At 40.3% G+C, this 25,979-nt stretch overlaps 1 protein-coding gene across 3 annotated transcripts in view; it reads right to left on the reverse strand.

Annotated features, from left to right (window-relative positions):
* katnb1 (katanin p80 (WD repeat containing) subunit B 1) overlaps window positions 1–23,219 on the reverse strand; it is a 77,362-nt gene extending 54,143 nt beyond the window's left edge. Inside the window, exons 1-7 of one of the 3 annotated variants that reach the window (XM_043707274.1) lie at window positions 22,978–23,219; window positions 18,913–19,043; window positions 17,909–18,026; window positions 17,040–17,140; window positions 3,633–3,674; window positions 2,339–2,422; window positions 1,353–1,468 (exon numbers count right to left, since the gene is read on the reverse strand). In XM_043707274.1, the coding sequence (XP_043563209.1) occupies window positions 1,353–1,468; window positions 2,339–2,422; window positions 3,633–3,674; window positions 17,040–17,140; window positions 17,909–18,026; window positions 18,913–19,043; window positions 22,978–23,017 (632 nt within the window). In that variant the 5' untranslated portion in view covers window positions 23,018–23,219. Of the gene's footprint in view, window positions 1–1,352; window positions 1,469–2,338; window positions 2,423–3,632; window positions 3,675–5,403; window positions 5,483–17,039; window positions 17,141–17,908; window positions 18,027–18,912; window positions 19,044–22,977 lie in introns of those variants that run through there. The other 2 variants (XM_043707275.1, XM_043707276.1) reach the window with 2 other exon arrangements.
* Window positions 23,220–25,979: the final 2,760 nt, after the last annotated feature.

The raw sequence follows: 25,979 nt of genomic DNA on the forward strand, positions 1-25,979 counted from the left end.
CAATCTGCCTTTCTAACCATTATTGCATCCACGTGCAAACTAACTTTTGATTTGATGAGTTAAGAGAACTATTTTTGATAAATTTTCGAGTTTCAATTTTACAACACAGCTGTTAAAAAAAAAAAGAGGCTAATAGGTTATTTCTGCAATGACTTTTCTTGTTTTCCTAGTTCATTGCTTTAATTAAACTTACTGATTATGGTTATAACAAATTATTCATAAATTCCATTATTTAGTAAGTGAAGAAATAGTTAAAGCTTACTAGCTAACAGATAAACTCAGAACTTCACAGATTCCACTTAAAAATGGAATCAACAGCACACTGGTTACTTTCTAGCCAAGTCTATTTCTACCAGTGTTGTGATGTCTGAATTGGACCCATATTAATCTTAAAATGAATGAATCTCACAGATTAACCCGGGCCAGTCTATTTTCAACAAGATACTTGCAAAACAAAAAAAAAGGGTAAAATACCTCATAAGACAATCTGATATCAAGGGAATAGCAAGTGGATTTCTTGGAGACAATTTTAAACCAACAAAATAAAATGATGTCCTTCTCAGCCTTGGAGTTCCAAATCAACTTACAGCAGCTTTCATTCATATACCACCCAAGTCATGGACATGAAAATATGTTGAGTGCTAAGACTGTTGCAATGCAGAAAACACAGCAGCCACTTTGCACAACTGAGTCCCACAAAAGACAGTATGTTCATGAAAAGACAAAATGCTTTGGTGATATTAGTTGAAAATTACACTTTGGCAAAGACACCAGGAGATTTGCCTTTCTTGAAAATGGCATCAACTGGACTTTTTGTCCACCTGACATGTTATACATAGATTTGGCTTACTGTCTTGTCTTGAACATGACACCTGTAACATTGCAATAACACTATTTTATGATTTGGAATTGAACCAATGACCTTCTTACTCAGGAGGTGAGAATCCTAACAACAGAGATGAGGTAACATTATATATAGAGAACATCTAGACGGAATAAAGTATCAGAAGTAAATCAGTCAATGGGAGATAAACAGAAGTTTTCTAAAGGTTTGAATTCAGTCATTTGCTGATTACAACTCTGTACCTTTTGCCTTTCTACTTTCAAAACATATCATGTTTTCATAAGATACAGAAACTCAACATGCATAAAGTTATACCGGAACTTTATTTTTGGCAACAGTTCAATTTAAATAGATAAAAGCATACTTTGAACACAATTTATCACTATCATCATGAGTAAGCACATTTTGAAAATGTCCACGAAACTGAAGAATTTAAAATTAAATCCCATTGCTATTGATCCAAATTATAGGCAAAATAATGTAATCTCAAAGCAGCAATTGATCTGACCTGTCTGAGCTTCCTGAAGCCAGCAGATATTCATTGGGGTGGAACTCCACAATGTTTACAGGTCCAGTGTGATCTGTGAACTCTGTTAGAATTTTTGCCGCTGACAAATCCCACAGCTAAGTATATTTAAAAAAAAGAAAATACATTGATAGTAATTCTTTCCATCTTTGGGTATTTACATACAAATCAGATAAATTTCATTACTATTGTTTTTCATTGATAGGAAGAAAACCTATTTGGCAATTCAAGCTTTTAAGTCCATGGCTAGTTTTAACTCACTGTAAAACTAAACACATTGATGCACCTTCATGCCTTGAATGTAGAAGTATGACATTAATGAATATTTAAAAAATTGCACTAGACAAATGTTTTCACCACTGACAACTTTTTCCACCTAGATATTAAGCACAAGTAACAAACACATTCAAAGCACAAACATTGGGGAATACAGATTAAAAATTCCAACTGCACTGCCACTGATAGTACCACATACAGGGGAGGGGAAAGTTCAGGGGAGTGTTCTTATTTTTGAAAAATCCTATTATTTACTAGACATTTTAAAGGAATGCAAATTTATAATTGCCATCTTTCATTTTCCCCTCAATTTCAGGAACTGGGCATGAAAAAAAACTTGTTTTTTTAAAATAAAAATTAAAAAGGTCATTATCAAGATCTGCCACATTCTTATTTTGAATTGTCACCTCAATACAACAATCACTCAACAGAAATCATTTTTATTTACAATTTGCCATGGAAAGCAGCTTGTACTGAGAATTTCAAGTTATATCAATTTGAACTTCTAAGAACTTGGCTTTATTGAACAACAGGACAATTAAAAAGGAAGTTATTCACAAATTATACACAATTTCTTGAAGACGATACATAAATTATTCAGCTAAATGCAATAAGCCAATAATTTACGGATGCTGCAGTTACGACAAAAATGATATTACCAAACCCTCCTGTAATGTTCTCTATAAAAATACCTTGACCGTGTTATCATCCCCCGCAGACGCAATCCAACGCCCATCAGGGCTGAATCTTAAACAACGCACAGCATTTGTGTGACCCTACAAAGAATGGAGAAAGTTTTAAATGGAGTACATTCTATATCACTTTGCAGTCTAACCTGACTGAAGGGCCTAAGGCTCCTATGCTTGGCCCTAAAATATGCCCAGTCTAATTCAGATTGCCTGGAAGAGACAATGCTTCAGAAATTTAAACTATAGGTAAAGTAATCTGTCTCATATTACTATTTTAAAGGAAACAAATGAATGGTATTTTCTACTGATAGGATGCTATCATCAAGTCAAATGCATAGTGTTGTGTACAAATGCTGATCTAGCTATGTAGGCTTTACATCCCAAATATTGGCAGGCCATATCAAACAATTAACTGCCTGATTAGATTAGATCCCCTACAGTGTGGAAACAGGCCCTTCTGCCCAACAGGTCCACACCGACCCTCCGAAGAGTAACCCACCTAAACCCCTTTTCCCTCTGACTAATGCACCTAATTAACAATTTAAGCATGGCCAATTCACCTAACCTGCACAACTTTGGACTGTGGGAGGGAACCGGAGCACCCGGAGGAAACCCACGCAGACACGGGGAGAATGTGCAAACTCCACACAGTCACCCAAGGTTGGAATCAAACTCGGGACCCTGGTGCTGTGAGGCAACAGTGCTAACCACTGAGCCACTCTGCCGCCTATTTCTGTAGCAGTCAGTGTGCTGTCTGTGCTCAACCAACTCATGCTCGCGCAACTAACTATAGAGACTAGAATACTAGAGATGAAGATAAGCACATTAAATCTTTTAACCCACTGCCATGCCCCAGCTGCTGAAAAGAACCACCTACATAGAGATATACAGCACAAAAGCACACCCTTCGGTCCATCTTGTCAATGCCGACTAGATATCCTAAATAGACCTTGTCCTATTTGCCAGCTTTTGGCTCATATCCCTCTAAACCCTTCCTATTCATATACCCATCTAAATGCCTTTTAAATATATAGGCATTGTTATTGTTTGGACGCAAGTAATCTACATATAAAAATAGATTATTACACATTTACAGGACATCATAAAACATTAGCCATTTAAAGCTTTTTCCCTTATTGACATGACTTCACTGACTAACTCTCAGTGTAGCACTTCATTCAGATTTTCTCTTTAGTTGAAGTTTATCATAGCTCAACTTGTAGGTCCTTTTTTTAAAAACCATCTGAAGAAATACTGCTATACTATTGATTTGATTAAAATCATTTATTTCTCTCACCTTGTAGGTCATTACACAACCTTTTCTTCGAATGTCCCACAACTAGAAATGGAAACGGATCAGAATTAATGATATGCAGTCACTTCAGGCCAGTCATGTCTGTTTTACTTTATGAAATGTTCTGTATCTAAAACAGGCTGTGGGAAAAGTGGGATGGAGTGACAACACCAAAGTACAAAGCAGCACAGAAGAACACGACAGTTCATTGCAAAGTCAGCAGGGAACAGCAATAATACAGAAGGACACAAATCATCAGAGAGTGCAAGCATTCACTATGAGATGAGCTGAAAAGAGCAAGAGCAAAGTGGAACATACATTAGATCAGGATGGGGAAAGCCTCACTGTCACTGTGACAGTGGCTCAGTGGTTAGCACTGCGACTTCACAGCATCAGGGACCCAGGTTCGATTCCAGCCTCTGGTAACTGTGTGGAGTTTGCACATTCTTATGTGGATTTCCTCCGCTGTGGTTTCCTCCCACTATCCAAACATGTGCAGGTTAGGTGAATTGGCTAAGCTAAACTGCCCATAGTATTCAGGGATGTGTAACATTAGGTGCATTAGTCACGGGTAAATGTAGAGTAATAGGGCAGGAGGAAAGGGTTACTCTTCGGAGGGTCAAAGAGTGGACTGGTTGGGCCGAAGGACCTTTTTAAGCACTGTAGGAATTCTATAAATAAAAAAAAAGGAAGTCGCAAGAACGTAATGAGAAAGGTATACACCAGAAATCAGTGTGTTAATTCATAGTCTAAATTTTGAAAGAAAAATCAAACGAGACATCACAGAAGCTACTGAATGATTCCTTATTTATTGGTATTCTTTATTTATCTTGTCTAATTTAGGGAATAAACTAGTGAGTTTTTGTTTTAAGATTTATTATAACCAGTACATGCTTTAAGCATTATAACAGCTTATCAGCAGTGGTGAGGCTTCTTAGTACTGGTAACGTTTAGTAGAAGCAACAAAACTTATGAGCAGTAACAAAGCTATTAACCTTTAGAAAAATCACAGGGATGCTCCAACTTCCCGGGTGCACATCCTACACTTTTAGAGAACTCCAGGACCCTAAATGTACAACAGGGAAACAGGTCCTTTGGTCCAACTTGTCCATGCCGACTAGATATCCTAAACTGATCTAGCCCTATTTGGGCTAAATACCCCTCAGCCTCCCTCTTCTGTTCTCGACAACCATTTGTGCAAGTAGTGTAATCAGTTGTAGTATTGTGAGCAGCAGCAGCAGCTTAACAGTATGCAGAAGGAGAGGGAATAATAACTAAGACAGCCTAAAAGAAACAGACAAGCAGTGCAGGCGTGAATGCATACCACTTTTCAACCAGTATTCAGTTCTGAATACTGATCTATGATGATTCCTTTATCAGAGCTAGGTACATAGCACCACAGTAGTAGTTATAACAGTGACTTTAATCATCCAAATATAGACTGAATTAGTAGTCATAGAGCAATGAGAGTTCCCATTGCATTCAGACAAGTTTGACAACAATCTATTTTCAGTCCAATAAGGAAGGAAGGCACTGCTAGACCTGGTTTTTGAAAATGAAAAGGTGGCAAAAGGTTCAAATACCAGTAAGAGAACAATTAACAGACAGTGATCATAGTGTCACAATGATTGGGCTTGAAAAAGGACAAAGAACAATCCAAAGTAAAAATAATTAACCATTGAAAGCCAACTTCAATGGGATAAAAATGCATCTAGGCCAAATAAGTTGGGAGTCAAAGGTTGACAGGAGAAAACATATCAGAATAACGGGTTACCTTCAAATGAGAGAGAGTTCGGCATAGCAAAGGCATATTTCCTCGAATGGGAAGTGCAGGACATAAAAACTAGAAGACACTGGATTGCAAAAAAGATAGAAATTATGATCAGAAGAAAAATGCAACAGATACAGATGTCAAGCAGAAAATACAGTTAGACTGAATATGGGAAGCATTCAAGGAGTGGGGGGGGGGCGCAAGTAAAAATCAAATAAGATAATAAGAAAGATGAATGGAAAGGTACAGGCAGCCAATACAAAAAGAACCTACAGTAAAAGGGTGCTAAAAAGAGGTCAACTCAGGAAAATGGAATTTGTGCATAAAAGCTGGGGGCATAGTACAGGTATTAAAGTAATACTTTGCATTAGTCTTCACTAAGGAAGATTATGATTAGGGAGCGTTGTTGAACAAAGAGACTTTAGTGCAGGTTCATAGTTCCTTGAAAGTAGAGTCGCAGGTAGATTGGATAGTGAAGAAGGCGTTTAGTATGCTTTTCTTTATTGGTCAGAGCATCGAGGATAGGAATTGGGAGGTCATATTGCAGCTGTACAGGACATTGGTTAGGCCACTTTTGGAATATTACAAGCAATTCTAGTCTCCTTTCTATCAGACAGATGTTGTGAAACCTGAAAGGGTTCAGAAAAGATCTAAAAGGATGTTACCAGGGTTGGAGGATTTGAGCTATAGGGAGAGGCTGAATAGGCCTCTGTGTTCCCTCAAGTATTGGACGCTGATGGGTGACATTATAGAGGTTTACAAAATCATGAGGGTCATGGATAGGGTAAATAGACAAGGTCGTTTCCCTGGAGTGGGGAGTCCAGAACTAGAGGGCATAAGTTCAGAGTGAAAAGATATAAAAAGGATAGAAGAGGCAACTTTTTCACACAGAGGATGGTGCATGCATGGAATAAGCTGCCAGAGGAAGTGGTGGAGGCTGGTACAATTACAGCATATAAAGGCATCTGGATGGATATATGAATAGGAAGGGTTTAGAGGGATATGGGCCAAGTACAGGCAAATGGGACAAGATTAGGTTAGGAGATCTAATTTGCATGGATGAGTTGGACCAAAGGGTCAGTTTCCGTGCTACATATCTCTATGATTACAAGACACTGGAGAGTGTCGATGAGGACAATGTTAATGTGATACGCATTGACTTTCAAAAGGCATGTGATAAAGTGCGGCACAACAGACTTGTGGGCAAAGCTTTCACTCATGGAATAGAAGGGAAAGTAGCAAATTTTATACAAAATTGACCGAGTGACAAGAAACAGTGTAGTGATCAGTGGATGCATTTCAGGCTTGAACAAGGTTTGTAGGGGAATTTGCCCATGTCAATGTTGGTAACCTACCCAACACATGTTAATTACCTAGACCTTGCAAAGGATGCAAAACAAAAGCATTGTAAACTGAGGAAGATGGTGCAAAACTTCAAAAGCATATTAACTGTATAGCCTTCTCAGTTTGTCAGTCAGTATCACTGTGAAGCAAACTGAATGGAGCGAGAAGCTTGTGCTTCTGAAATAGCATGAGAGAGTAAGGCAGCAGCATCATAAAAAGTATACAAGAACAGTATACTTCACTAAAAGCAGAAGAGACAGTGGAGTCAGCAGCTTCTCAAACAACGAAAGCAGGCCAGCAGATTGAAACATAACAGCGAAGCTGCATGAAAAGGACATTGACAGAGGGATGTAAAAACCAGCAGCAGGGAGCTCCTTCAACTTGTTTCTTCCTGTAAGAGCCAAAGTGTGACATTGCAGCAAAATGAATAGGTGATTGATGGAAATATTTCCTATTTTTCAATTGGCCGACTGGTTTAAATCAGAAGACATTATTACAGCTGAGAGTACATTTTAGAAATTCAACACTAAAATATATAGCACTCGAATTAATTGAATAGAAGAGAGATAGTCGAGCAGGCAATATGTTACAGCGGAATGATGTGGAATCTTGCAGATGCCGGTGCAATCCATAGTATCCACATCTATAGGTGTTGTCTGCTCAAATGGCTTCAGTTCAGATTTGATGAGCTGGAATCTGAGCTGCAAACATTGCAATGGTGAGGATTGAGTTGTGCCAAAATACTGTGTTTCAGGAGGCAGTCACACCCCTTAGATTGATTACATTAAATTTGGTAGATGGTCTGAGACAGTAGATGCGACTATATTGAAGCAGGTAAGGGAATCCAGAATTTAACTTTTTAAGAGCATCGGCCAATGCTCTTATCAAATAGAGATGAGGCTTTGCTCCTAAAATAAGTCCACAAAGGCTAGTCTACCATCACTAAGTCAGCCTTTGTTTGCACATGCATAGTACATGTCACTGACCCAGCTAATTCAGAGCTGGCTCCTGGATTGAGCAGAACCCTTGATACACCTGCTTATATCTGTCAGCCAGGACTCCCTGATTAGAGCAGGTTCACAACTCCAGGGAGGGAACTCGTATTCTGAGGTCCACCTGGATAACCTTGTTCCGATCACTACATCCCTACTCTAAGTATAGGGACATAGGGCCATTATTTTTCCCACAGCTTCTCCAGGGGCATTTTCACATCAGGTCCAGCTCTTCCACTTCTGCCTTGGATACTGGCAGCAAACATCTTGTCTTTTGCCTGGCGCACCATGGGCAAAAACCATCGTCTCCAAGTGGTAACAGCATTAAGGCTGCAACATTTTATCACATCCTCAGAGGTGTCTTCAACGCTGGGTGGAGGGAGAGAATCCACAGGTTCTGACAGCCTTGCTGGATGTTCTGAGGGGCCGGATATGTTTTGCGCTTGCCCCGTTTGCAGCTTTCATGTGGTCCACATGTTTGTTTAGCACTGCCTCTTCTCCCCGAACTTTGTACGTCACGTGATCTGTTCTGATCTCATGCTGACTGTGCCTTTTACCCATGCCATTTCCATGGCTTTGGCAACATTCGTCTCCACAAATAAACTGCATCTCTCACTGAAAGGAGCTTTGGCTTTCCTGATGTCGTTCCACCCTACCCCTCCAGGTTGGGAAGATCAGGTTTAACCTGTTACAAAGTCTTCTCATTAGCAACTCTAATGTCTATCTCTATAGTTGCATGAGATGTGGGTCCTATAATTAAACAGGAACTGGGACAATTTAGTATCAGGTGAGGCTGCAGGCTGTTCCTTTAAGCCTCCCTTCAAAGTTCTGACTGCTCTTTCCACCAGACCATCAAATGATGGATAGTATAAAGCTGTCCTTAGATGCCGAATGCCATTCAACTTTAGAAAATACTTGAATTCCCTATTGATAAATGATGACCTGTTGTCTGAGGGTATCACAGCTACAGAAGCTTCCATTGTCGATGAAGATCTGCCTACCGAGTCAGTATGGGTGGAAATTAGGAACAGCAAGGGAGCAGTCACCTCGTTAGGGGTTTACTACAGGCCTCCCAATAGTAGCATTTGTGCTTATAAGTGACTAAAGCCTCCAATTAATGCAGCATACATTAAGGAAGCTGGAATATTTGAGATAAAGAAACTATATTTAAATGCAAGGTTTCTCTGGACTGATTAGCTTTAGAGCTTGCAGCAAAATTCCTTTGAGTTTTAAGTGGTCTGATCCCTTAGTGAGCAGGCTACAAACTCACAACATACTTATAAAATTAGTTCCAACTTGGAGGAAGTATGGAAATAACTGTTGCAGTAGAGATTGAAGTACACAGAGGAACTTTATCCTTTGTCAGACGTAAGAGTGCTTTACTAGATAGAAAACTCTGCTGGCTATGCATATAAACTAGTATATATGTTCCTGACCTTGACAATAAGATGGTGTGCAAAATATTCAGTGTATGTGGTGGGAACCTGTTAATTTATAATCCCATATTGAAAGTTACAGTCACTTTGAATGTCGCAAGATTGGAAAATTTGACTTGCTAAACAAGCTTTTTGCTGCAGCTCAAATGTCAAAGTATCTTGACAACCTACAGGTGTCAGCATATTTATACTTCTGTTTCCAATACAGCCTTTTCTCTCTTTCAGCTTTCTTGTGTTGGACTCATTCTAGGTTGTTGCTGCCCCATTGATCAGCCTTTCGTCTGAATCAAGGTATACAATATTTCTTTTCAAAGGGAAGATTTTCTTTCTTAGTTTGCAAATAAAGCACAAAATTTAAATGTATTTATGGTGAAGCACCATATAACTCTTAAACCTCTCGCCCAGTCCAGAACTGCTATAAGTATCCAAGTAAAACAGCATAGCAGTAACTCCTGTCAGGCACATGAGGTCATTCAGTGCACAGTACAATTCAAAACTTTTTGGGTATTGATGCATCCTTTGTCTACATGCAATAAGAGCTGAAAAACATTTATATTACACAGGTGCCAGACAGTGATCATTTTTGACAAAATAAAACCTAGTTATCTCCCCATGTAATTCAATGGCATTACCAACATTGAATCTCCCGCATCATCTGGAAGAGCATGGTTTGATTAAATGCAGTCAACACGGCTTTGTGAGGGGCAGGTCATGCCTCACAAACCTTATCGAGTTCTTTGAGGATGTGACTAGAAACGTTGATGAGGGTCGAGCTGTGGATGTGGTGTATATGGACTTCAACAAGGCATTTGATAAGGTTCCCCATGGTAGGCTCATTCAGAAGGTCAGGAAGAATGAGACACAGGGGAACTTAGCTGTCTGGATACAGAATTGGCTGGCCAACAGAAGACAGCGAGTGGTAGTAGAAGGAAAATATTCTGCCTGGAAGTCTGTGGTGAGTGGCGTTCCACAGGGCTCTGTCCTTGGGCCTCTACTGTTTGCAATTTTTATTAATGACTTGGATGAGGGGATTGAAGGATGGATCAGCAAGTTTGCAGATGACACAAAGATTGGAGGTGTCGTTAACAGTATAGAGGGCTGTTGTCGGCTGCACCGGGACATTGACAGGATGCAGAGATGGGCTGAGAAGTGGCAGATGGAGTTCAACCTGGATAAATGCAAGGTGATGCATTTTGGAAGGTAGAATTTGAAAGCTGAGTACAGGATTAAGGATAGGATTCTTGGCAGTGTGGAGGAACAGAGGGATCTTGGTGTGCAGGTACATAGATCCCTTAAATGGCCACCCAAGTGGACAGGGTTGTTAAGAAAGCATATGGTGTTTTGGCTTTCATTAACAGGGGGATTGAGTTTAAGAGTCGTGAGATCTTGTTGCAGCTCTATAAAACTTTGGTTAGACCACACTTGGAATACTGCGTCCAGTTCTGGTCGCCCTATTATATGAAAGATGTGGGTGCTTTGGAGAGGGTTCAGAGGAGGTTTACCAGGATGCTGTCTGGACTGGAGGGCTTATCTTATGAAGAGAGGTTGACTGAGTTCGGACTTTTTTCATTGAAGAAAAGGAAGAGGAGAGGGGACATAATTGAGGTATACAAGATAATGAGAGGCATAGAAAGAGTCGATAGCCAGAGACTATTTCCCAGGGCAGAAATGACTAACACAAGGGGTCATTGTTTTAAGCTGGTTGGAGGAAAGTATACAGGGGATGTCAGAGGCGGGTTCTTTACACAGAGAGTTTGTCAGAGGCGGGTTCTTTACACAGAGAGTTGAGAGAGCATGGAATGCGTTGCCAGCAGCAGTTGGGAAGCAAGGTCATTGAGGACATTTAAGAGACTGCTGGACATGTATATGGTCACAGAAATTTGAGGGTGCATACATGAGGATCAGTGGTCGGCACAACATCGTGGGCTGAAGGGTCTGTTCTGTGCTGTACTGTTCTATGTTCTAACACTTCCAGGAGTCAATGTATTAAAAACATTCACAACTTTTCAATCGTCATCCCAGTGTTTGACAAATGAAGTCCAGCATATCCAATCACTTTGGATGGACGTACACAATGACTAAAAACATTGAGCCTTTGAAAGGACCAGCACAGTCGTCGTGTAACCAGAGTCCAGAGTTTACCTGGCCATTCCTACAAATGTGGATGAGCTGTTGGCGACAATTCTGGCCAGACATAATGTGTCGCCAACATATTCAGTTTGGAAACCTCTAGATGACCATGGTGCAGTTTAGTCAGTATCTGGCAGTGATCTTTGCTTGGACAAATCGCTCTGGCTTTCCAGAATAAAATGCTATTCTCTATGGTGCTCTGGTCCCGCCGGGTCTGAAAAAGTTTCAGTACTGATTGTTAAAGCCATTTTGTTTCCCCCATAATCACCAGCTGTTTTAGTTGTGTATCCACTGTCTGATATTCTTAACGATGACTGGGTGTCCAGAAAATGTAAAACCAGAATGAACTCAGTGGTGGCACCACCAATGGTGTATTCATCAGTGGTAGACAGCTTAAGGCACCTGCATTTACCACTTGGCCTCCTGGACTGTGTTCTAATTTGTAATTATACGCACTTAGAATGAGAGCCCATTGCTGCATTCAACCTGATCTATGGGTGGCACAGCTCTGTCCTCCAAGTAGCCCTAGCAGGGATTTGTGGTCTATCACTATGCTAATTTGGTGTGGAACTTTCTCACATCAAAGATGATCGCCAACCTTCCTCCTCTATTTGGGCGTATCTTCATTCAGCATCTGCCAAAGTCCTGGAAGAATACCTTGTCGGACTTTACTCTCTGCTGTACCACCCATGAGTCAACACTATCGCGAAGTCACGTGTGGAGGCATCGCATGTCAGGCACAACATCTTGCTTGGGATTATAGTGTGCCAATACTTTAGACAATGATAGCCACTTCTTCACTTGCTTAAAAGCTACGAGATTGTTTCCAAGGCTGATCCTTTCTCAAAAGCAGATGTAAGGGTGCCAGGATGGAAACCAGCTTACATATGATGGTCCCTCAATAATTCAACTCAAGAAAAGACCTAAGCTCTGGTACAGATGTGGGGGAGACGGGGCATCTTTGATCGCACTTGTGTCACCACTAAAATAACTCCACTAAGGCCAGTTTCCCATTACCAAGTCACCCCTTATTTACATGTGCAAATAACATGACACAGGCCAAGCTAGTTCAGCGCCAGCTCTTACAGTGAGCAGAACCCCAACACCCTTGTTTATGGATGTCAGACAGGACTCCCTGATTGGTGGTGTTAACCTGGTCTAATCAGGGAACTCATATTCTATGAGATCCACCTGGCTGACTTTGTTCCAATCACATCTCAAAGTGTGGAAGAGGGCACAGACTGCATTAAAGGTGAACTAACTGCTGTGCACAGTCCAGAGTGCCATTCAAGTTGTGGAGGGGAGACAACAGAAATAGAGCAACAGTAGGGGCAGCATAGTTAGGGAAATAGATACTGTTCCCTGCAGCACTAATAGAGTGTTGAAGGCTGTGTTGCTTATCTGGTTCCAAGATCAGAATATTGTTTCTGGGTTGGAGAGGAAATTCAAATGGGTAGGGAAGAATCCATTTGTAATGCTCCACGTGGATACCAATCACATAGGTAAGACTAGCAAAGAGGCTCATTGCAACATCTCGAGCAGCTCAGGCTAAAGTTAAAATGCAGAATCACAAAGATACTACCTGAACCATTTGCAAATTGTCACTGGATAAATAAGGGGAGAGGTAAATGCATGGCTCAAAAACTGGCATGGGAGAAATGGGTTCCAATTCATGGTATATTGACCCCAATACTGCACAAAGTCAGCATAGTTCCATTGGGATGGATTTCATTTGAATCAGGCTGGAGCAGTGTCTTGGCAAATCATGTAACAAGGGCTGTGCATTTGGCTTTAAACTAATTAGTTGAGAAGGTTCAATGGCAGGGATTTTTAAAAAATCCAAAAGAAACAAAGCAGAGGTGGAGGGTAGTGAAGAGACTAATGATAATCAAAGTGAGACAGAAAGGCGATGAAATTAAATGCATAAGGGTCTAGCAGAAATTAGAATTACAGAGTTAATAATGTTAAAATTTCAAAACTTAAGACTCTGTCTGAATGCATGCAGCATTTGTAACTAGGTGAGTTAAACAAAGATAAACTGATATAACTTGACAGCTCTTACAAAGGCATAGTTATAGGGTGACTAAGATTGGGGACTCCATATCCAAGAATATTTTACATTCCAGAAGAAGACAAAAAGGAAACGGAGGTAGGTAGTTCTATTAATAAATGAGTACAGTTTGGTTGGGAGTATGACTTGGGTTTTAAAAGATCATGATATGTAATCAGTTGGAATGAAAACAAGGAATGACAAGAGAAACAAGACTTGGGTGTGAGTCATGTAAAGGTCCCCAAAGAGTTGCCTTAAATATAAATCAGAAAATAATGCATGCACATGAGACGGCACTTAACTGTCATGGGTGATTAAAATCTGCATATTAGACAGTTGACTTGGGCAATGATGACATGGAAGATGAATTTCTTGAGTGCACAGAGATTGCTTCTTCGAGCAATATCCTGCAGAACCTACTTGGAGAAAGGGAATTTTAAAATCTAGAAATGTGTAATGAGGTCTTGTGTTTCAGGATCCTCTGGAGGATAGCGATCACAACATAGAAGAATTTCAAACTCAATTTGAGGGAGAGCATCTTATGTCTCAACTTAATAAGGACAATTACAGAGGTATGTATAAAGTGTTGTTTAAAGTGGGCTGAGAAAACAAACTAAAGGGAAAGTCGGTGGATGATGTGTCAGACATTTAAGCAGATACTTCATCGTGCTCAGGAGAAGTTTATTCTGGTCAGAAAGGACTTAAGAAGTATGAATCATCCAAGGTCAATGTATGAAATTAAAACTTAATGCATGCAAAAGTAGCGAAAACATGTGGCAGGCAGATTTTGGGAATACTTTTTTTTAAAGAAACCAACAACCAATGACTAAAAAGATGATAAAAATGGAGAAAAGTTAATTATAAAAGCAAATTTGCAAGCAATATAAAAACAAACAGCAAGGGTTTCCATGGGTATAAAAAGTAACAGCAGCTAAAGTAAGTGAGAAACACTTGAGGCTTGCAAATGGGGAACACATGACAGGGAACTGGGAAATGGCAGATTATTTCAATCAATATTTTGCATCATTGTTCACAGTGGAGGACACTATAAGCATCCTAATGATACCAGACGGAAGGAAAGATAATGTAATAGCCTCTACCATGAGAAGCAAAGAATTTGACAAACTAAAGGGGCAGAAGGCATATAAGTCACTCGGCCCAAATTCAAGGGTTTTATAGAATGTGACTGCAGAGATAGTTGATGGATTGGATGTCAAAATATTTCAGAACCCACTGGATTCCAAGAGGGTTGCAGCAGGTAGGGAAACTCCAAATGTAAAAACGATGTTCAAGAAGGAAGAGACAGAAAGCAGGAAACTATAAGTCAGTTAGTCTAACATCTGTTGTTGTGAAAATATTATTAACGAAGGAATAGCAGGATACTTAGAAAAGCTGAATGCAATGAAACAGAGGTCCATGTGGTTTTTTTGAAAGGGAAATTATTCTTGACGAAGTTACTAAAGTTCATTAGGGATATAACAGAACTATAAAGGGAAACCTGTGGATGTAATGTGTTTGGATTTTCAGAAGGCATTCCATAAGGTACCACGTAAAAGATCATTTCACAGGATAGGATCTCTAAGTTTTGGGAGTAATGTGATATAATGGATTCAGGGTTATTTAACACCACAGGAGAGAGAAAGTCAGGATTAATGGGTCTTTGTCAGGTTGGACTGATGTAACTAATGGAGTGTCACAGGAATCAGTTTTGGGTCCTCAATTATTTACTATCTATTTTAATGATATGGAGAAGGGGAGAGAGTGTAAAGTATCCACATTTGCTGACAACACATCAGTAGAACATGTTGTGATGAGGTCAAACGGAATCTGCAAGGGGATATGGATTAGTTGAGTGTGCACAAACTTGGCAGATGAGTTTAGATTAGATTAGATTCTCTAGTGTGGAAACAGGCCCTTCAGCCCAACAAGTCCACACCACCCTCCGAAGAGTAACCCACCCAAACCCATTCCCCTACCCTATATTTACCCTTGACTAATGCACCTAACACTATTTGCAATTTAGCATGGCCAACTTACCTGACCTGCACATCTTTGAATTGTGGGAGGAAACCGGAGCACCTGGAGGAAACCCACGCAGACACAGGGAGAATGTGCAAACTCCACACAGACAGGCAGGAATCGAACCCAGGTCCCTGGTGCTGTGGGACAGCATTGCTAATCACTGAGCCACCATGCTACCCCAAACGTAGGAAAGTTTGAGATCATGCAGTTTAACAGGGAAAATCAAATTTAAAAGCATACTACTTTAAAGTGGAGAGAGACTCCAAAAGTAGTGCAGTGCGGAGAGGTCTAGGTATTCTTGTGCATGAATCACAAAGTTAGAATGCAGATGTAGCAAGCAATTACGATGGCAAATGGAATTTCAGTCTTCATTGCTTGGTGGTTGGAGCTTAAAACAGGTACGTCTTGACACAACTTTACAGAGTTGAGGCCACACTGGATTAATTTATGCTCGCTGGAGTACTGTATGCAGTTTGATCCCCACATTTGAAAAGGATATACTAGCATTGGAGATTGATTAAGCCTCTATTCAGAGTATAGGAGAATGAAGTGTTTTTATTAAAATAAAGAAGATTCTCATGGCGCTTCCACTAGTAGCGAAATCTTGGAACAAAGGGACATGGTCTCATTTAAAACTGAGATGAGAGGCCATTAAATGTCTGGTTCATTATCCCAGAAAGCTGTGGAGTCTAGATCATTGGAAGTATTTAAAGCAATAGATGGATCTTTGAAACATCAGGAGTTGATGACTATGCTGAGCTGGCACAAAACGGGAGCTGAAGCCTGCGGTAGATCAGCCAATATCTTGCTGAATGACAGGACAAGTTTAAGGGACCAAATGGCCTATTTCTGCACTTATTTCCTGTTTCTGAAGTTGGAGTGGATGTGTAGGTGACAGACAAACTTCAACATGGTCTTCAATAGTCTCACTTCGATGGGGATAAATTGCTCCTTTGTGAAAGGATCAAGAATAAGAGGGAACAGGTTTTAAGTAACTGACAAAGGAAACAAAAGCATTACTAGAAAAAATGTTTCCACGTAGTGGGTGCTGAGGGTTTGGAATACACCGCCCAGGAGTGTGGAGGAGGCAGATTAAATCAAGGCATTCAAAAAAGGTCATTAGACTATTACGTGAAAGGGAAGAATGTCCATACAGGGCAGGGCAGGCACCAGATAAATTAGGAATTGTTCCGTCAAAAAAGACAGTGCTGATAGGACAGGCTGAATGGTCTCCTTCTGTGCTGTAACAATTCAGGTAATTTTAATGTGCCTGTTGGTGATTGCTTAATTCCACAGGTTGTGTTTTGCACCAGAGACTGGCTTTTAAAGGCAGCAATTAAAAGAATAGAAGTAACCTGGAATTTGATGTATCATCCACCTGAAGCCTTTAAGCTTAGAGAGAATTAATGAGTCTCATTTGCCTCTTAGCAAATGGTCATGAGACTAGTAAAATATTGCGTTGACTGTCAAAAATAACAAAACTAAATTCAGAAGATGACTAGATTCCTGGAAGGGTATGATGAATATGGTGAGAAGGCTGTTGTCAAGACATCAGAAAACAAGAGACAAACTCACTGGGACAAATGGTCTTTCCAATTCCTATAAAGTACATGCTACATCTTTATCTGCAATATCTTGGCAATGTTCTGCTGGCCTGTACTGTACCTTTACATTGGTGTCCATAGAACCAGAGGCCACAAACTCCCCAAAAGGATGAAAGTCTAAACTGCAGATGTTCGCTTTGTGTCCCGACAGTGTCCTAAGAACTTCAAGAAAACAGAATTAACATTACTACATTCCTCCCTTACGTTACTAATCTAAGAATTGCCAACGTAAAAAACCTAAATATCAGGAATGAATCCATAAACTGGGGTATTTTCGTTTGTAAAAATGTGGCTAAGGGTTTGACTACAGCGGAAGCCCAAAAACTTGCTTAGGAGTGAACCCATTCATTTAAATGGGAGATGTACCTTCTCGGCAGCCTCCTGGTGCTGGTATGTTCCCTTTTATATGTTCTAACCATGATAAACCACAGGTAAGTAAAACTGCAGAAAACGATTCCACGGTTACAGGAGTCGCCCTGTTCTTCAAATTTTGAAATTATTTTGAATACAGAAAGAATGTTTCCTCTTGTGGGGAAATGTTTGATTAGAGGCCATTATTATAAGATAGTCACCAAAAATGTCCAGTAAATAATTCAGTAAAAAATTCATCACCCAAAGGATGGTAAGAACATGGAACTTGGTACCGTAATTATACCTGAAAAATAAGCTATACAGGTGGGTTTACAGGGATTCAAGACAATTGTTTGAGACAGAAGGAACTAATGGCAGGTTTAGATGAGAGCGAGGGGAGGCTGGAATGGAGTATAAATACCAGCATGGACCAGTCGGGATAAATAGATTGCTTACCCTATAAAGGTAGCAGAATTCAAGTGATTCAAAGACAAGAGAGTAAAATGGAGACATGGTTTAATAATAATAATAATAATAATAATAATAATAATAATAATAATAATAATAATAGGTACTTACTCTTTGCTGCTTCCAAATCCCATATTCTTAGTGATCCGGATTGTGAGCCTGCAACAACCAACTCCTCAGAATCTTTAAATTGAATACACTCGACTGGCGTGTTGTGGCCTGTAAGACTCTATAAAAAGATTTTTGAAATTAATACTTTATTGGCTTTATTACGCTACAAACAATTCAAGGCTGAAATCACATATAGAAAATACACAAAGTGGAATAAAGACAAATATAGAAATTTAGTTATATGACTAAAAAGACGGATACCACATCTTTTGTACAGTTTACAAACCCAATCCATCAGGCATTTAAACTCAGCTTGGATTTCACCAGTTCCAATATGGTCATCGAGCTCCTGGCACCAATTTGATAGCTTCGGTACCATCTAAAATCACTGTGTAAAAATTCCCAAAAATGCTTCCTAAGAGTTAAAGATATATTTGAAACAAAAGCAGATTCACCTCAATAACTGTGCATGTAAATATTTAGGACCCTATGGCCAAGCTCCATAAAGAATAATCCCGTTTAGGGAATTGCCAGAGCACATACACCCCATTAAAATTTAGAATCTTTTGTGGTCATCCAATTTCAGTGTAAAATCTTGTGTCTAAGCACACACTGTAAAAAATTATGACACTTATCTGAGAACTCAATGCTTTGTTAAACAGTCCTCCAGTGTTGAATGACTCAAAAATTATGACAAAAATCAGCTATGTAAGAGAAATCTGCAACTTGACCAACTTGGGTAATTGAAGATATCAAGAACTCAAAGGTCTAACAAGTCTAGTCTGTTTTTAGTAGAGTGATGTATGTCAACAATGATCATAGGAACATCCCCTATCATATTAATTTTTTCAAGTCCTAGCCAACAACTTTAACTTGTGGACTGTGTTGCAACTTTCATTTGATTTTGAGGGCAAGTTTGTGCTCAGACTCATATCAACTAGGAAGCAAATGTACCCATTTCACATAGAGCCACTGCCACACTTCTTCGGTATACATTGACTTACCATAATACAGTTAGGTTTGCTGACCGACCACAAATTGACTCGACAGTCCTCTCCACCAGTAGCCAATAGCCTGCCTGAATTCTTCCCCAGTACCAAACAGGTTACATTACCAGCATGAGCGACAAACTCCTCTGTAAGGGAGATGCGGGAAAAAAAAGGAGCTAAGTAGGATGCAGATTCAACAGCAAACTTACAAAAATGCTTATGTTCAAAATGAAAAGGATACACTTTTCCCAAGATTATTATTGATAGTTATCATAGTTATTGTTTTGTCATTGAAAATCTCAAACTGCCCAACCTTATCTATACTAAATATTAATTTAAATTTAAATACCAAAGTTAATTGAAGTAAACTTTAAAGGTTTAAAAACCCAGCACGAGTGCACTTTAATCAACACAAAAGGAACTAGATTAGATCTTATATTACGGGCATATGATGTAAATCTTCCTCTAACAGACGCACTAATACTCTGCCAACACCTATTCATTCTGTTTTTAGGTATTACTCCCTCTTTCTTTTTCCTCTCATCTATTTTGTTTGTTTTGCTATTTTTTTTTTCTTTTTATCTTCCTTCCTATACTTTGTTCTTCTCCCAATCTTCTTTTCTTCCCTTCAATTTCCATACTTCTGATCGTCATCCTGAAACTTCCTTCTGCTCTGCATGTTTTGTAAGTGTCTTTCTTTCATTCATTATTCTTATCCCTCTGGTCTTCACACTCTCCTCCCCAATCCTGCTTTGGTGGCTTGTTTTCCTGGTGTTTCCTCCTTTCACTCGTTTTCTTGCCTTACCATTTTATTTTCCAAATCCTCAAGCATTCATATCTTTTGTTCCGTTCTTCCCCACTTCACTCATTTTTTCTTTCACCCTTTCCATGCTGTTTTCGTCCTCTCAAGTTTACCTCTCAGTCCCTTTTGTGTTCTTTCTCCCCTCCCCTCCTCTCCCACCATCTCACCCCCTGCCCTCCCCCCTCCTTTTCCTTTCTCTACTTTCCCCATACCTATTTCCTCATTTGGCATGGTCAACTCTACCAAAGGTTTCAAACAGATTGAAGGACAATGGAAAATGTACCTATATCACAATCCTATATGGTGTCATTTGTGATTCATAAAAGCTGATCCAATGACAAAGCTTGAAGGGATTCAAATACAGAATTCTAGAAAGGTGGAAACAGATTTACAGCACATTTGAGGTCTTTGGAATGGAAAGGGAGTTTGGAGATGGAATTTGCAAGACTGGTGGGGCCAAGGATTGTTTTTATGAGGAAGGGGGCAATGATAGCATGTTTAAAGGAAAGATGGACAAGATATAAACAGGCAGTTGAGTAATCAGCACGTCTGAAGAATTCAGAAGAGGGACATAGAAGGGGAATGTTAGTGTTACAAATATGATCAGAGATGGTCTTATCTGCAATTGATACAATGGGAGTGGGAAGACGACACAAGATGACAAAGCCAAGGTGAATAAGAGTTAGGAAGTTTATATTGAGGAAGGCAGAAACACTTATAACATTTAAGTATTTAAATGCATGCTTGAAATGCCAAGGTATATAAAGCTATGGGCCACATGCTGGAAAATTAGATTAGAATAACTTGAGCTTTTTTTTTAAAACCTTCTAAAATAAGAAGGAATAGGTTTAAGGTGAGAGGGGAAAGATCTAAAAATGACCTGGGGGTAATTTTTTCACACAGAGGGTGGTGCGAGAATAGAACAAGTTGCCAGAGGAAGTGGTGGAGGAAAACACAATTACAACATTTAAAAAGCATCCAAGTGGGTATATAAATTAGAAGGGTTTAAGAGGGATATTGGGCAAATGCTGGTATACGGTACTAAATCAGATTGGGATGTCTGGCCGGTCTGTTTCCACGCTGAATGATTCTAAGTGAAAAATGATATGATGGCAGAGTTCATAGGGTCAGAAGGATCAAAATCAAAAGTCCTATTACATCCAGTCACAAATGGTCGTGGCACATTAAACAACAGGATGAGGGGAAAGTCTCCATGAACAACTTCATTTTTAATAACAGCAAAGCCCAACAGCTGTTCAAAAGATAAGGCTGTTATACTCTAACATTATTCAACTCCACCTGAGGACTCCATCATCATGAATGCCAGAATATTGGCAATTCCGGCTTATGCCCGAAACGTCGATTCTCCTGTTCCCTGGATGCTGCCTGACCTGCTGCGCTTTTCCAGCAACACATTTCCAGCTCAATTCCACTCTACTGCCCACTGCCCCCCATTTTATCTCTCTCTATGGATTCGAGCAAGGGTTTTGACAAGGTACCACTTGCTAGTACATAAAAAAAAGCCCATGAGATCCAAGAGAAATTGGCCAGCGAGATCTAAACTTTCCTCAGTAGTAAGAAGTGAAATGCAACAATTGGGATTTTGTGACTAGTAGGCTGTTTCTAATGGGGGGTTCTGCAGGGCTTAGCTCTTGATCCCTTACCTTTAGCTCATGGTAATAATGTAGGCTTAAATGAGGAGGGTATGATTAAAGAGTTTGCAGATAGCACAATTTTAGGAAGCTGAAGACATCAGGAACACATCAGTGAACTAATCAGGTGAGCAAAAGAACAGCAGACTGAATCCAAGATTTGAGAAGTGAAAGGTAATGTAGGGAAAGTAAATGAGGCAAGGGAATACACCATATATGTTAGGATAGAATATACAGCAGAGTGATGTGGGGGCACATACCCACAGATCTTTGAAGGTAACAAGATAGATGAAGTAGTTAAAAGGGTATTCAGATTTTTTAAAAATTAGCTGAAGTATATATAATAGCAAGGAGGTTAAGCTTGTACTAATTAGATGATAGCTACAATGCTGTGTACAGTTCTGATCACCACATTACAAGAAGAATTCAACATCACTGGAGTGGGTACCAAGCAGATTTTTAAGGATGCTACCAGGACCGGCAAAACTTTCATAATGATAAAAGACTGGATCTCCTGGGATATTTTCTTGGAGACAGAGGAGGTTGTGGAGAGTTACAATTAAGGGATATAAAATTATGAAAGATTTAGACTGAACAGATAGCAAGTACTTATTTCAATTAACAGAAACGTGAATAGCCACAGGGTAAAAACTGCAGTAATTTGTGGCAACAGGGAGGAGATTTCAGAAAAAAAAAACCTTGTTTTCACTCAGAGAATGGCAAGGGTCTGGTGCTTATTACCTTTAAGAATGTTAAAGAATAAAAATCTACACTCACATGTACTGGAAGTGCTGTAACCTACAAGTCTATAGGCCAAATTCATGAAAATAGATTTGACAGAAAAAGAGTTTTTCAGCACTTAGAGACCCTGCAGTGTATCACGTCCATGCTGATCATCAAGCATCTACCTACTCAAGTCCCATTTTCCAGCACTTGCCACACAGCCTTGTATGATATTGCACAGCAAATGGCCATCTGACTGGATAACTGTTTTTCATCTGCATGGACTCCTTATACACCATACATTTCTATAATTCCATTTTACTCCCTAATGCCCACAGGCCTTCATCTGTGCTATCCATCACTTTATTTCACATTCCTTTCCACCTGCCCTCGTTTCCAACCCAGTTCCAAGACTCCTCCCTCATCTTCCAACTTTTGTTTCACCCTGACACAGTTGTTTTATTTACCTTCTTCATTCCTGTCCTCTCTTCCACTCACATGTTTTCCCCTGTTTCTCCCAGTTTATGCTGCTGTCTCCAGTTTGTGTTTCTCTCCTTTTCTGCCCTAGTCTGTTTCTTTCCCCACCACCTTTGTTTCTCTCCTTCTCCACCCTCCAGTTTGTTTTCCTCCTTTCTGCTCTTGTCAGTTTGAGTTTCCCTCCCCCTTTCCATTTGGGTTTTTCTGCCCTATTTAATAGTTATCTTCCGAGGTGACTCGTTCCTCCCCAATCACCATGTGGCCTTTTTCTCCTCCAACCCCACCACTTCATCCTTCTCTCACGTGGTCAGTGTTTCTCTCCCACAATTTGTGTTGTTTACCCTCTCCCTTTTTAGTGTCTTTACTTCCATTCTTCACTAATTTGTTTATATATATATATATAATCTGTATTGCCGTAGGACTCACGCAGTTTCCAGGTGATTTTCGTTGCCCCCGAAGCCGCCATCCTGACGGCCGCTGAGGAACTGCTATGTTTCAGATGTCGCCGGGTGGCGGTGAGGCCGGTTGCCCGGGTGACGGCGCTAGGCCCGAGCTCTGCCCCACTCAAACCGCCTTTCCACTTCAGGCCACTAACGCGCAGACGCGCTCAACCGGGGATCGGCCACCATGCCGGCTGTGCGCAGGCGCATCCCAGTGGTCCCAGCGCCATATGCGCAATGCGTACACATGCTCAACTAGCGCCAGCGTCGAACCGGTGAAGTGCATGCGCATTAGCCCGATACAGCAGGTAGCCCTGTCCGTCATCCTTCAGCTTATTAGTGAGGCAGTGCGTCGTCTCAACGGACGGAAACGGATCCGCTCATTCGCCTTAGGCTTTCGGTAGCTTTGTTGTAAATTAATTTTTATATGTGTGAGACTATCTACGCAACATTGAATATAGTGTCGTTAATAATAGCTTACATCCTCAGAGGGTCAAAGCGGCAATATTGTTCCCAGAGCTTTAATGCTAACAGTCCTGGGGAAATTTCTGGAGTGTTCACCACGTAACAACAAGTCGCGTGGGGACTTTACCCATTTTATTTTCATTCACCTGAATAAGATTAGTTTTTTTTGTTCCTGGTTTTGTGTCAGCAGCTGTTGTATGAATAGTTCGGAGAAGTATAGAGGCTACCTCGGAGTAAGAGGAAAGGGAAAAGCAGAGGTAAGGGAGATTTTCAGATGGGGAGGCACTCGAGATTTACTCATAACACCAATACTCAGAATCAGAATGGCTACAGCACGGAAGAAGACCATTCGGCTGATTGTGTCGGTGCTGGACTGCTCCAGGACTAATACTCACAATGCTTTTTCCCTGTTATTCTAACATACTGTGGAATTTCTTTTGCCTTAGGTAATGATTCAGTTCCCTGTTGAAACTCAATTGAATTTCTTTCCACAACACTGTGAGGCAATGCATTCCAGGTCCTAACCATTCACAGTGGAAAGATGGTTGTCCTTATGTTGGTATTCCTTCTTGTAACAACTATTTAAAATCTGTGTGATTTGGTTTTTCTTCCTTTCATCAACTGGAATACTTATGCCTGATCTATTCTGTTATACCACTGATCTTTTTGAATATCTGTATCAAATGTCCTCTCAACCTCCTACAAGGAGAACATTTCTTATCCAATCTATGTGTGTGTGTGTATGTGATAACTTCAGGTCCTCATTCCCTTAACCATTCTCTTTCATCTTTTCTGCATCTTCCTAACTGATCTAAAGGCTGAAGCAATTGCAACCATCTTCAGGGTAAAATGTTGAATGGAGGATTTATCTTGGCCTCCTGATGAGGAACCAATCACAGATGAGAGTATTAAGGCAATTTGTCTTGATCACATGATCACTACTCCAAGTGATGTCACGAAATGGGTGAAATACAAATGGTCTGTGACGACATTCCGACAATAGTGCTGAAGACGTGTGTAACAGAACTTGCCATACCTGTAGTCAGTACAGCTACTCTGATGAAGAGTCACCGAGACTCAAAACGTTAGCTTGCTCTCTCGCCATGGATACTGTGATCTGCTGTGATCCCCACCATTTGATGTTTTCAATAGAGATTCCTGCATCTGCAGTAATTTGTTCCTATGGTACAGCTTAAAACACATGCATCTCTCAGCAAAATTACCCATCCTGTACAGAGAAAGCAGTAGAAATTCACAGCAGCTAATTATTGTTTTACCAGTTTACTGTCAATAATCAGCAAAATGAAGACAAGGCATTACCAACAGTTCTATCAAGTGGCACTTGCGAAGGAATAACCTTTTCAGTTTGGGTTCTGTTGGGCACACTTAGCTCTTGACCTCATTACAGACTTGTTCCAGATGTGGATAAAACAGCTGAGCTACAGAGTTGAGTTGAGATGAGAGTTTACTTTCAAAAGCTGATTGGGTGCAGATGTTCTCAGGTAAAGGGATGGCTGGATAATGTTAAGCCTTCAGGAATGAGATAACGAGAATCCAGAGAAAGTATCTTCCTGTTAGGGTGAAATGAAAGGCTGGATAACTAAAGAAATTGAAGGTTTGGTTAAAAAAAAGGAAGCATTTGTAAGGTATAGGCAGGATAGATCGCGTGAATCCTTCGAAGGGTATAAAGGCAACATGAGTAGACGGAATTCAGGAGGCCAAAAAAGGGACATGAGATAGCTTTGGCAAATAGAATTAAGGAGAACCCCAAGGGTTTTTACAAATACATTAAGGACAAAAGGGTAATTAGGGAGAGAATAGGGCCCCTCAAAGACCAGCAAGGCAGCCTTTGTGTGGAGCCACAGAAAAATGGGGGAGATACTGAATAAGTATTTTGCATCAGTATTTACTGTGTAAAAGGATATGGAAGATGTAGACTGGAGGGAAATAGATGGTGACGTCTTGCAAAATGTCCATATTATAGAGGAGGAAGTGCTGGATGTCTTGAAACGCATAAAGGTGGACAAATCCCCAGGACCTGATCAGGTGTACCCTAGAACTCTAGGAAGCTAGAGAAGTGATTGCTGGGCCTCTTGCTGAGATATTTGTATCATCGATAGTCACAGGTGAGGTGCTGAAAGACTGGAGGTTGGCTAACGTGGTACCACTGTTCAAGAAGGGTGGTAAGGACAAGCCAGGGAACTATAGACCAGTGAGCCTGATGTCGGTGGTGGGCAATTTGTTGGAGGGAATCCTGAGGGACAGGATGTACATGTATTTGGAAAGGCAAGGACTGATTAGGGATAGTCAACATAGCTTTGTGAATGGGAAATCATGTCTCACAAACTTGATTGAGTTTTTTTGAAGAGGATTGATGAGGGCAGAGTGGTAGATGTGAGCTATATGGACTTCAGTAAGACATTCGACAAGGTTCTCTATGGGAGACTGGTTAGCAAGGTTGGATCTCAAGGAATACAGGGAGGACTAGCCATTTGGATGCAGAACTAGCTCAAAGGTAGAAGA

This window comes from Chiloscyllium plagiosum, chromosome 17, assembly GCF_004010195.1.
Source record: "Chiloscyllium plagiosum isolate BGI_BamShark_2017 chromosome 17, ASM401019v2, whole genome shotgun sequence".
NCBI classification, from domain to species: Eukaryota; Metazoa; Chordata; class Chondrichthyes; order Orectolobiformes; family Hemiscylliidae; genus Chiloscyllium; species Chiloscyllium plagiosum.